This window comes from Salvelinus namaycush, chromosome 14, assembly GCF_016432855.1.
Source record: "Salvelinus namaycush isolate Seneca chromosome 14, SaNama_1.0, whole genome shotgun sequence".
Taxonomy (NCBI): Eukaryota; Metazoa; Chordata; class Actinopteri; order Salmoniformes; family Salmonidae; genus Salvelinus; species Salvelinus namaycush.
Genome location: NC_052320.1, coordinates 31,497,770 through 31,511,199, shown reverse-complemented (window position 1 = coordinate 31,511,199; position 13,430 = coordinate 31,497,770). Strand labels below are relative to the sequence as shown.

Here is a 13,430-nt window from a genome sequence, read left to right as displayed (position 1 = left end):
GAGAGGGGAAGGCACTGAGCTTGCCTGCAACGTCACTTCCTGGAGTAGCTCATGGAGTAGCCCACCTGAGATATCTTAACCAACTTCTTTGGCTTCAAATGTGCAGAATCGCATAGATGGAAAGCCAAGACTTCTGATGGCAGGCCTGGTCATAGCTAGATTTGTTTGATGGCTTTGTCCATTCAGATATAAAGTCATTGGTTTATTCTCTTGTCCAACCCAATTAGTATTCAATTAATTCTGAATCATATTTAGTATCCTTTTCATCATAAAATGGTCCCCCAACAACAAATCAACGGACTGTTTAGAGGAAATAACTTAATTTTCATTAAGGAACACTGACGACAAGATTTAGTATGTTAGCAATACTATAGTAGCTGCACTTTGTGCCAGATGGGCTCCTTCAGAACCTTCATCATATGTCTCCAGAAGAATCAATAGTAGCAGAAGTGCAGCACTTACATTAAATATATTTTAAAAAATTGCATAACAGACAATTGTTTTAGTAAAAAAAGTGTATTGCTACTGTGTTTCCCCTGTCATTGTATACCAGAGTTTGGCTTCTATTGGTTGCAATTGGCAGTTTTAGTCTCAGAGGGCCTGGATGTTGCTTTGGGGCCCTTTCTTCCCCATCTGGTAAGTAATCTGGGGGAATCTGCTTCAACTGCACTCTTAAAGTCCTCATAGACATGTCTGGGTCTGGACAGCTTGCTGAGCGGGGCAGATCAATGTTTCTTTATCTGCAACTGAGTGAAAGTGCAGCTCTTTCAGGTTCCAAGAAATCCATTTCCATCTTGTTTATCAATTCTTGTCTCGCGTGAAAACATCTAAACATCCGGCAACAAGCAGAGAGATGCCAAGGTGCCTTTATGAATAGGCACAATCAGGAATGAATTCATGTGATTTTCTCTCTAATGTATCTTTAGTAGTAATGCCAGTCTTGCAATAGCGGAGATGTTATGGAAATTGAGCTCTATTGACTTGTGTGTGTCTCTATCGCAAGGTGACCAGATCCATGGGTCTCTTCTCGTTCACAGTACAGCACAAACAGTAGTAATGTATCTACTGCACATATGCTGTGAGTGTAATTGCACACTGTCTATTCCACTATTAGGCATTATTAATTAGGTATAGTCACTTTTGTAGTGACAATCTAGGGAAGTTGATTGCGATCTTTTTGACGGCTATTTGTTTGAATTAAAAATGTTACTGTGTCTAATTGGTTGGTTGCTTTGGATAGTGTTCTATTCACCCCTCTTATTAGGCATTGACCAGTTACAGGTGTGCTTGTCAGGGAGTGCTAATGAGCTTGGCAGCATCAGGTGTGTGTGCTATAATGAGCTACTGTTGAAATTTAAAAGGAGATGTGAAAAGTTTCATAAAATAATCTTCACTCAAGCTCCACTGTCTATACATTGAGGCTTTTCTAAGGTATGATGCTAGTCATGTATTTACTATGGTGCTTTTCTCAGACCCAAACACGCTTATGTAGTGTTTGTGTGTGGCCTAGACTCCTGACTACCCCTTTATGCAGTGTCCGGGGTTGTAAGACCAAACGTCTTATACTGCAAGTCGGGAGTGTCGTTTACTGTCTCTTGCAGCATAGCTGTGTGATTTATCTAGCTAGCCAGATTGCTTCAGCTACTGAAAGCTGCTGTTAAATCCCCCCCCTCCTGAATCTGCTTTCACTATGACATCTCCATTAGCCCAGAATTGGATTAGCTCCAAAAGAAGCTTCCCAAAGACCAGTCTCTGTCCATCTTTTGCCAAGCACACACCCAATTCCTGCCTCTTCCTATCCCTCCCCAAATCACATTCACCATTTTGTTTCTAACAGCCCCAGTGAAAGCTACTATACTGGGTTATGTGGGGATAGCCTAGAAAAAGTGGTTTCTGTAGAACTGCAGGAAGGTGGACTACAGTCTGCAGACTTGGAGCATTTCTCACTCTCGGGGGTGGTACTGACCGAGTGACAGAAGCAATAAATACTGTCTCACAACAGAGCTTTGGCACAGCACAGTAAGCTGATGGCATCGTTAGAAGATCTGGCCGCACACCAATACTGTGTTAAGTTAAGACTGACCTGAAGTTTATAAATAGTGTGTGCAACTGCCAACAGAGGATGGAATTAGTATAACTGAGAAGCTCCTTTAAATCAAATAAAAATCTGATTTTATTCGTACACAGTTTACAGAAGGCATACAAGGTGCAGTGAAGTGCATGTGCTAGGTCCCACAACATTGCAGTTTGATAATCAAATACAATAAGAGTTATCAAAAATAACCAGTAATAGAAGAAGTAGTATGCCTAGTAGTAGTAGTAAGATATGTACACAATAGGATATACAGTAGGGGAGAGTGGGGTAAGATGAGCCATCCTTGTTTTTAGGAAACCATACACAAAATGAATCATTTGACCAAATATTTAGGAAGAGGTCATCATTTCATGGACTCTGAAGGAGGAAACCACATGGGAAAAGTGGTAAGCAAGTTAGGTGAAAAAAACAACAGATTTTCACTAAGTCAATTTAATTTCATGTGTTAAAGGTTTCATGATGCTTGTATCTACATTAAAAAAAAAATTTTTAAGAGTGTTCTATACATCAGTTGGGATCTCTATAAGCTTCAATATGAGGTCCTAAACCAAGTATGAAAGTGCGTCCTTGTAACTGTCTGGGATAATATAGTCAAAATGTTTGCCTTAGGGTAAGTTGAGCCAATGGCCATGTTAGCCTTAGGGTAAGTTGAGCCAATGGCCATGTTAGCCTTAGGGTAAGTTGAGCCAATAGCCATGTTTGCCTTAGGGTAAGTTGAGCCAATAGCCATGTTTGCCTTAGGGTAAGTTGAGCCAATAGCCATGTTTGCCTTAGGGTAAGTTGAGCCAATGGCCAGTTTTTCCTTCCCAGGCATTATGGGATATGAGGCATTATGGGATATACCTGCCCTATGTTAAGTGTTAAATTAAAGTGTTTGTTAGGTATTAAGCCCATGTTAAAATATGATTAAAAGGCAAAAAAGGTGATTGTGTTTAAAGATAGACATGGTTTTAAAGAGATAGTGGTAATATTTCATTCAGTAGAGAAATTTGCCCTCAGCTGAACTTGTGACAAAATAACACTTAAAAAAAAATTGACAAGCAATGTTTTTAAAACTGTAATGTTTACAAGAATTGTGATAATTTCCAGGAATACACAACATCCTGAAATATACACTACCATTCAACAGTTTGGGGTCATTTAGAAACTTCCTTGTTTTTTTAAAGAAAAGCTTATTTTTTGTCCAATTTTAAAATTACATCAAATTGATCAGAAATACAATGTAGACATTGTTAATGTTGTAAATGACTATTGTAGCTGGAAACGGCTGATTTTGAATGGAATAGCTACATAGGCGTAGAGGCCCATTATCAGCAACCATCACTCCTGTGTTCTAATGGCACGTTGTGTTATCTAATCCAAGTTTATCATTTTAAAAGGCTGATTGATCATTAGAAAACCCTTTTGCAATTATGTTAGCACAGCTGAAAACTTTTGTTCTGATTAAAGAAGCAATAGAACTGGCCTTCTTTAGACTAGTTGAGTATCTGGAGCATCATCATTTGTGGGTTCGATTACAGGCTCAAAAGGGCTAGAAACAAAGACCTTTCTTCTGAAACTCGTCAGTCTATTCTTGTTCTGAGAAATGAAGGCTATTCCATGCGAGAAATTGCCAAGAAACTGAAGATCTCGTACAACGCTGTGTACTACTCCCTTCACAGAACAGTGCAAACTGTCTTTAACCAGAATAGAAAGAAGAGTGGGAGGCCCCGGTGCACAACTGAGCAAGAGGACAAGTACATTAGAGTGTCTAGTTTGAGAAAAAGATGCCTCACAAGTCCTCAACTGGCAGCTTCATTACATAGTACCCTCAAAACACCAGTCTCAACGTCAACAGTGAAGGAGTGACTCCGGGATGCTGTACTGCTAGGCAGAGTTGCAAAGAAAAAGCCAATAAAAAGAAAATATTAAGATGGGTAAAAGAACAGACACTGGACAGAGGAACTCTGCCTAGAAGGCCAGCATCCCGGAGTCACCTCTTCACTGTTGCCGTTGAGACTGGTGTTTTGTGGGTACTATTTAATGAAGCTGCCAGTTGAGGATAAGCAGTTTCCAGTTTGTATGACAGGTTAGGCTACATGTGAAAGTAATGTGATTATTTTGTGTGCATGTGAAATACGCAAATACAGTTTCAACATACAGGGTATTTACATGTATTATTTTTATTAGTGAAAGGTCCGACTGACTGTAAACTCGTTTCATGCACGTTTAACTTATGCATTTTATTAATGAAATTGCAAACTGTTTAAAGCAGATCTTCTTATTAAATTCTATGACCAAGGCCGTGACAGGTCCCAGTGTCCTTTGCAGTCATTAATTACTTACTATGAGTCCACCTCCCCCCCGGCTACAGCCATAGATGTACAGATGGGGGAATTGGCTTATGTTTAAAAGTACAACCTGGGTCAAGGACTGTTGACAGCTAGCCAGCTGTTCGGGTGGCATTTATGGGGGATTCTACCAGGCCCTTTTCGAATACCTCAGAAATAAACCCGTCCTTCCTTGAGTCATGGATTGGTAAGAAATAGGGTGGTTACATTGGCTTACACCCATCCAATCGCGTATTGATATGTGTTTACCTCGAGCAAGGAAGGATGCATTTCTGAAGTATTTGAACAGGAGCCTATAGTTTAATGTCCTCTTATTTCTTTCAGCTTCCTGTTGGTGTTTTCCTGTCTCATCCTCTCTGTTTTTGCTACCATCAACGAGTTCAAGAACAGCTCTGAGACTGCCTTGTACATTTTGGTATGTGTGTGGTGGTTTGCTCTGAAAAGTACTGTGCTCTGTCCATGTTTTCTACGCTCTTTTTATGCTCAAGACGGCAAAGTATGTCGCAATCAAATATGTGCAATATAGATTTTTAAATCCGACGTAATCCTAAAATGAACTATGTACTCTCAGGTTCATATCTCTCACATTATAGCCACCCATAGCTTTAGGTCACTTATCTTTTTTCGGAATCTTAAGAAGTTCCCGACTACTACTCCAGCCATCTGGTTGTGTTGTGCATGGAACTGCACTATGATAAGACTTTGGGTTTAGTGGCAGTATAATATGTCTGTGATTTAATGTGTCACATGAAATAGTGAAGTTTGTGGTCATACGCACATCCCCCCCAAAAAACAGGTGCTGGGCAAGGAAGTACAGAAGTACTTGAAAAGAACAAAGGCCCAGACACTGAATTTGCTCCCAATTACCACAGGAAATAGTGACCATCGTGGTGTTTGGAGTTGAGTACATCGTGAGGATATGGGCCGCGGGCTGCTGCTGTCGCTACAGAGGATGGAGGGGAAGGCTGAAATTCGCCCGCAAGCCTTTCTGTGTTATCGGTGAGAACAGAAAGACTTTCTTCTCCTTCTACCTCTCACTTTTCAGGATGTTTCTTCTGTTCTGGCTTACAACTCTCCTGTCCTGGTCTTCTCTCCTCTTTCTCGTTTCTCATCACTCTCTCCTTTTATCTCTCTACCTCTTCCTCCGACTTTGCTGTTCTCATTTCCATAAAAACAAGCGTTATTCACATAAAATATTTTTTTTACCAAAAATGACTTTTATATTTCTAAGTGTAGTCAGTTTCTCTCAAGTCTCTCATACCTTATGTAAGGAAAGGAAACGCTAACATCAACATTCAACACTGCCTTGTTTTAGAACTACACCAGTTCACTACTCACATTCTCTGAAGTCATTTTGTTCAATACCATGTTATTAAATAACAACACCTGAATAGTGCCTCATGGGATTGTCATGTGAGGTCGGCTTCTCAGTGTTGGAGGATGTCAGTAATCATTGAACACTATCAACGCAATCTCAACAGTGTTTGGTGATGCTTGTTGCCATGGAAACCCCGCGGACATTATGTGAATCCCCTTCCTTCCCCAGACATCGTGGGCTTGAGAGTGTGTGCGTGTGAGCGCATGGAACACCATTGACATGATGTGACTATCCTTCCTCCTCTAGACATCATGGTCTTGATAGCATCTGTGTCGGTGCTGGCTGCTGGCTCCCAGGGAAATGTCTTCGCCACCTCTGCCATCCGCAGTCTCCGCTTCTTGCAGATCCTCCGCATGCTGCGGATGGACCGGCGCGGGGGCACCTGGAAACTTCTAGGATCCGTGGTCTATGCCCACAGCAAGGTGACCACTAGAAAGGCTATATGTTTAGCTGGGGTTTAGTTAGCCTCAGGAGCCCAGGTTTCTCACTTTCTGCGAGATGGGATTTGGAAGGAAGGCTCTGCAAAAAAAACAATCAAAAGGCATTGGGTAGAAGTAAATTAATCTACAAATTTGAATAAACTGTGTCTTCATGAATTTGATTACATAGTCCAGTCATAATCAGAAAAGGTGGATTTGGTGGATACAGATATTATTATGCATTATTTATGAAGGCTTTATGAATGTATACATACCAGGAAGTGTTACCAAATTCTATATCTGATGCTCTGTTCCTCTTCTCCAGGAACTTATCACTGCTTGGTACATAGGCTTTCTCTGTCTCATCCTGGCTAGTTTCCTGGTGTACTCGGTCGAGAAAGATGACAACGACATGTTTGAGACCTATGCTGATGCCCTGTGGTGGGGGCTGGTAAGTTCAATAATATTTCCAAATTAGAAAGTGCTCAAGGTATTCAATGGTATCTTCTATTAGGGCAGACTTACAGTTAGTTTTCCAATAATATATTTCCCTAATTTATCTGCAGTACCCAGCAAAATACATATCTAAAACTGAGCTATAAAGTCACTTGATAAAGTTGAATATATTGTAGTGGAATGGGGTCTTGACTTACCAGCTTTGGCGGACTACTGTATTATATAAGGTATGCATTACTGTAGGTGCTGTTGAAAATGCATCTTCTTTCTCTAGATCACCCTGACTACCATAGGCTATGGGGATAAGTTCCCAAAGACCTGGAATGGACGTCTGCTGGCTGCAATGTTCAGTATGATAGGAGTGGCTTTCTTTGCGCTCCCAGCTGTAAGTTTGAGGGACATTTTAGGTGCTAATTCAAACCCTTATGATGCAGAAGGCAACTTAATTTAACTGTATTATGTTTCTGAATTTGAAGTAAATGTAAAACCTTTACTCACAGTTCCAGCCTTATGGCCAAGTGCATGAACTCCAATGGTTATATTCCGGAACATTTTGCAATGTTTGTGTCAATAGTTCACTTTAGAGTTGTTGTGCTCTTCAATGGTGTGCTTCTGCTTAGGCAAAACATGGCCTGGTACACACTTGAATTAAACACGTTCCGATAACCATTATTATTATGTTTTAATCTGTTAGTCCTGCATTCTAGTTTCAGATGTTCATATTCAAGAGGGTAGAGATATTCTGACAATGTGTAATTTTTCTCTCTTATCCACACCCACTCACATGCACGCACACAGGGTATCCTGGGGTCTGGTTTTGCTCTGAAGGTCCAGGAGCAGCACAGACAGAAGCATTTTGAGAAGCGACGCCAACCTGCTGCTGGTCTGATACAGGTGGCCAACACGCACCACCATTTAGTCTGGACACACCCACTGACACATTGTGTACCATTTTACTGATTTTTTTTATTTATTTTTTATTTAAAAAAAAATATATATATATAGTTTTTTACCTTGTTCTTTCTGACTGATTTTATTGAATTATATATCACCTGTTGGGTCATTGAACATCCTCTGCATTATGACATTGTCTGCATCACTAGCAAATAACACCATCTGTCTCACAAATAGAATGCTTGGCGATTTTATGCTACGAATCTTGCTCGGACTGATCTGCTGTCGACGTGGGATTTTTATGAGGAGAACGTTTCTCTCCCAATGTACAGGTACAGACCATATCTGTTCTCTATACTTTATATACATTTTTATCCTGGAAATGAAATTCCATTTATACCCTTGAAATAACACCAACCAGTCTGGCTTTCCAATTTGAAGTTGAACTCTAATACCTTTCATTTTGAGATACTGCTGGGCTTTGTTCTGATATTCAAAGCAAAACTAGTGCAGTGCCTTCAGAAAGTATTCACACCCCTTGACTTTTTCCACATTTTGTTGTTACAGCCTGAATTTTAAATTGAGATTTTGTGTCACTGGCCGACACACAATTACCCCATAATGCCGAAGTGGAATTATATTTTTAGAAATGTTTACAGCTTTTCATTTTTAATACAATGTTGTAATGTCTTGAGTCAATAAGTATTCAACCTGTTTGTTATGGCAAGCCTAAATAAGTTCAGGAGTAAAAATGTCACTTAAGTCACTTAATAAGTTGCATGGACTCACTCTGTGTGCAATAATAGTGTTTATAGAAATGTTTTGGTCATACGTACATCCTTAAAAACATAGGTGCTGGGCTAATAAAGAATACTAAAGAACAAGAAGGCCTGCACACTGTTAAATCTCCCAATTCACCGCTTCATTGACAATGTTTCCATCTGAAATGGATCTTCGTCAGGTCAAACAAACAAACTGAGTACTCACTTCCCCAATATACACATTTCACCTCACATGACTATTACTCACATGCCGCATGGTGTCTGTGGAAAACTCAATTCTAATCTAATTGTATTTGTCAGATGCGCCAAGTGAAATGCTTACTTACAAGTCCTTAACCAACAATGCAGCTTTAAGAAAATACCCCCCAAAATATATATAAAAATAAATAAGAAATAAGTATGAGATAAGAATAACAAATAATTAAAGAGCATCAGTAAATAACAATAGCGGGGCTATATACAGGGGGTACTGGTACAGAGTCAAAGGTAATTGAGGTAATATGTACATGTAGGTAGAGTTATTAAAGTGACCATGCATAGATAATAACAGAGAGTAGCAGCAGCGTAGAAGAGGGTTAGAGGGCCACTGAACTTAGAGGTAATTTGTTTTTTTAGAAAGACATGCACTAGCCTTCCAGTGGGATGTATAAAAGATAATGAAAACCGTCTCATCTTCTCTCTCCAGACTTATACCCCCCCTCAATCAACTGGACCTCCTGAGGAATCTGAAGGCCAAATCCTTCAGCAGGTCTGAATATACAGTAGGAGGATGATGATTATGTGAATGGAGAATTCTTACTTTTTGGAGAATCTCCCCTGAATTCATAGTCTCGTGGTGTCTCAGGGCTGCAGTAACTTAGTGCTAATCACCCGATTAAGTCATTGCCTTGACAACTCTGTTTCTCTTTTTTCCCCTTGCTACTTGACAGGTGCCAAATGCTAAATCCTGATGGTCTTAATGATACATAGCTACTGCTGTTGACTTTTTCAGATATTCACCCTTGTCCTTCCCTTTCTGACCTTAGTAACCTAAATAATGCTGCCCGTTGGGATTTGTCACGGAAATGCATGTGTGTGTGTCTCTGTGTGTGTCTTTTTCATTTGTCTGGAAACAAAGGAAGGACTCTCAGACAGAAGCCTCCCCCAGGTCTGTTATTCAACCAGACTTTGTTGTTTTACCACACACTTCTTCTACCCCCTTTTGGCTTTACTTCAATTCTGCTCAAAGCTGCTGAGGCACTCTTCTTGAGGGAGGGAGGGAGGGAGGGAGGGAGGGAGTGTGTGTGTGTGTGTGTCGGGGCAGAAAGGACCAAGGTTTTGATGAGTCTTGTTTTTTTACAATGTGTGTCAAATATGGATGTACCTTTTTTATAAGATCCTCCTTCAAGAACAGTGGCCTTACATTTACCCACAGTGCTCTAGCTCAGGGGTTCCCACACTATTTTATTCAGGCCCCCCTTCCAGCATTGGGAAACATCCGCGCCCTCCATCTATTTCTATGGGCACAGGCACTGTTCGTGACACAAACTGTTCACACACCTCTTGTTGGCGGAGAGAAAAATGTGCAGGTTCAAAGCTTATTTCCTGTAATTCTACACGTTTTGCCATGGGGTGCAGAGAAAATGTTGCAGTTTTAAAGCTCATTTTCTTGCAATGTCTAATGTGTATTCATGTGATATTTGAGTGACTCAAACCTTAAAACAAAATCTATGGGCTAAAAAACCTATTACAACCTTCAAAATTAATTTGAAAGCAGGATGAGTTCCTTAAATAAATATACAGTACCAGTCAATAGTTTGGACACACCTACTCATTCAAGGGTTTTTCTTTATTTTTACTACTTTCTACATTGTAGAATAATAGTGAAGGCATCATAACAATAAAAAAACACATATGGAATCATGTAGTAACCAAAAAAGTGTTAACCAAATAAATGTTTTTTATAGTTGAGATTCTTCAAAGTAGCCACCCTTTGCCTTGATGACAGCTTTGAACACTGTTGGCCTTCTCTCAACCAGCTTCATGAGCTTGTCACCTGGAATGCATTTCAATTAACAGGTGTGTCTTTTTGTGGAATTTCTTTCCTTCTAAATGCGTTTGTGCCAATCACTTGCGTTGTGACAAAGTAGGGGTAGTATACAGAAGATCGCCCTATTTGGTAAAAGACCAAGTCCATATTATGGCAAGAACAGCTCAAATAAGCAAAGAGAAACGACAGTCCATCATTACTTCAAGACATGAAGGTCAGTCAATCCAGAACATTTCAAGAACTTTGAAAGTTTCTTAAAGTGCAGTTGCAAAAACCATCAAGCGCTATGATGAAACTGGCTCTCATGAGGACTGCCACAGGAAAGGAAGACCCAGAGTTACCTCTGCTGCAGAGGATAAGTTCATTAGAGTTAACTGCACCTCATATTGCAACCCCAAAACAAATGCTTCACAGAGTTCAAGTAACAGACACATCTCAACATCAATTGTTCAGAAGAGACTGCGTGAATCACCAATAAGAAGAGATTTTCTTGGGCCAAGAAACACAAGAAATGGACATAGACCAGTGGATATCTGTCCTTTGGTCTGATTAGTACAAATTTTAGATTTTTGGTTCCAACCGCCATGTCTTTGTGAGACACAGAGTAGGTGAACGGAGGATCTCCGCATGTGTGGTTCCCAACGTGAAGCATGGAGGAGGAGGTGTGATGGTGTGGGGGTGCTTTGCTGGTGACATTGTCATGATTTATTTAGAATTCAAGGCACACTTAACCAGCATGGCTACCACAGCATTCTCCAGCTATACGCCATCCCATCTGGTTTGTGCTTAGTGGGACTATCATTAGTATTTCAACAGGACAGTGACCCAAACACACCTCCAGGCGGTGTAAGGGCTATTTGACCAAGAAGGAGAGTAATGGAGTGCTTCATCAGATGACCTGGCCTCCACAATCACCTGACCTCAACCCAATTGCGATGGTTTGGGATGAGTTGGACCATGGAGTGAAGTAAAAGCAGCCAACAAGTGCTCAGCATGTGTGGGAACTCCTTCAAGACTGTTGGAAAAGCATTCCTCATGAAGCTGGTTGAGAGAATGCCAAGAGTGTGCAAAGCTGTCATCAAGATAAAGGGTGGCTACTTTGAAGAATCTCAAATATTAAATATTATTTGATTTGTTTAACACTTTTTTGGGGGTGTTAATACATGATTCAATATGTGTTACTTCATAGTTTTGATGTCTTCACTATTATTCTGCAATGTAGAAAATCGTACAAATAAAGATAAACCCATGAATGAGTAGGTGTGTCCAAACTTTTGACTGGTACTCTATAAATATTTTTTACCTATTTATAGATATATTTATTTGAGGGGGTGGGGACCCCCGCACCCCCGACAGTTTGGGAACCACTGCCCTAGCTAAGCTCACTTTGCCCTCACTGCCAACATTAAGCTTTTATCCACAATTCTAGGTCCTTTCCCAAGATCAACATTTGAAATGTGTTAATTACCCCACTGGCATAGAGAACACTCTAGAGCAGTAACATATATGAATTTCATAATGGGTCACTGTAAGGCCATGTCATTGCGATTTGTAGAACGATTACATTTAACAGCCAATGCTGTAGTGGACTGTAGATATTTCTGCCTACTGTCTCTGCGTGACAGAGGGCTTTGCATAGGCGCTTTGTTGCGTTTTTTTGTGGGACAAAAAAATGATTCCTGGAATGTTTATTTTCCAGAACGGTATGGATCACTTTTGTTCCAGGTTCTGTTTCTGTTCCTTGAACAAATAAATACAAATCCTATTGAAAATAAGTAGAGGGTGTTAAATTTACAGTATGTGATTCAAGGTGCAACCTAAACGTGTAAACATCATTGGAAAGGAAAAGGCTCAACGCTCGCTTTACCATTATAATATCTTAGTTTTATTAAGTAAGTTTATTTTCCTGTTTTCAGTTCTGTTCCCTGAACTGGTTCCATCCCCTGGTCTTGCATTAATAATGCAGTATTTTGGTCTGTGTTATTGTGTAAGGCCCCACTGTTATAAAATTATAACCGATTCGTCACATCATTCCAAACAGTTTTTTTTCTCCCATTATTGTCTGATTAATCAAAGTACTTAGAATATGTTCTAAGTCTTCAACCATTCCTCATCTTCGACCATTGCTCATTCTTGCATCATATCATCCTTTTACTGACCATTACAAGGACATTGTAGGACATTACAAGGCCAGCCACTTCATTTTTCAGATGCACTTAATTCCTCCATCACTGTTATCTTTTGTGTCTCCTCTACTGCCCACCATTCCACTATCTCGCTCTCCAATGTCCAGTATTGACCATGCACACAAAGACGACATGCTTTGTGGGTGCTGCCCGAGAACCTATAGGTACTGTTGCACAGATACTAACATCTGCACTGCAAGTATTTAAGTCTCTATATACCTGTCCTTACGTTCCTCTCTGTTCCTATATTTTCCCGCTTTTGACACATGTTCAGCTGAGTAGATGAAACACATGACTAGCTGACTCTTTTTAATCCCCCTCAGCTATTGAGAATCAGTCAAATGTAACATTTAATTATCCACATAGCATATAGACATTCACTTTTTCTTTGAAGTAAAAAAACGGAATCTTTTCTGCACATTTACCTGAAAAGTTTCCTAGAAAATACAGATATACGTCTTAGTTTTTGTGACAGAGCATTGATTTGTTGTTTCTCTTATGCAGTTTCTTTTTTCGCTTGTTGGCTTTTTGCTCAGTCAGCCCTTTGGCAACTTTTGTTGAAAAGCAAGAAAACAACATGCCTTTTACGTTGGTATCTAACAAGCATTTCCTTTGAAATGATTCCCACATACAGTACAGTGGGAGACATGATGGTTAACCCTGACTGCATGACATGATTACTTTTTGCATAGAGATGACAACCCTTCTTTTTCTTTTTGAGGCCTATCACTGTGCTTCCCATGCATGCTTGCTTGTTGCTTCTGCTGCTTGCCTGACCGAATGCTCGACTATGTGCACACGGAAAAGGCTCCTTCCGCTGTAGGACATTGCCTCATTTTAAGTTACCGTAAGAGGTAAGAC

General features: G+C 40.1%; 1 protein-coding gene across 3 annotated transcripts in view; it reads left to right on the top strand.

The window, feature by feature from the left end:
• LOC120059390 (potassium voltage-gated channel subfamily KQT member 2-like) overlaps positions 1 to 13,430 on the top strand; it is a 40,595-nt gene that overhangs the window by 8,604 nt on the left and 18,561 nt on the right. For 2 of the 3 annotated variants that reach the window (XM_039008403.1, XM_039008402.1), the window contains exons 2-11: positions 4,750 to 4,840; positions 5,298 to 5,424; positions 6,050 to 6,225; positions 6,548 to 6,673; positions 6,953 to 7,063; positions 7,477 to 7,572; positions 7,810 to 7,904; positions 8,915 to 8,918; positions 9,008 to 9,102; positions 9,472 to 9,501. In XM_039008403.1, coding sequence (XP_038864331.1) covers positions 4,750 to 4,840; positions 5,298 to 5,424; positions 6,050 to 6,225; positions 6,548 to 6,673; positions 6,953 to 7,063; positions 7,477 to 7,572; positions 7,810 to 7,904; positions 8,915 to 8,918; positions 9,008 to 9,102; positions 9,472 to 9,501 — 951 coding nt within the window. The remainder of the gene's footprint in view (positions 1 to 4,749; positions 4,841 to 5,297; positions 5,425 to 6,049; positions 6,226 to 6,547; positions 6,674 to 6,952; positions 7,064 to 7,476; positions 7,573 to 7,809; positions 7,905 to 8,914; positions 8,919 to 9,007; positions 9,103 to 9,471; positions 9,502 to 13,430) is intronic. The other variant, XM_039008404.1, reaches the window with a different exon arrangement.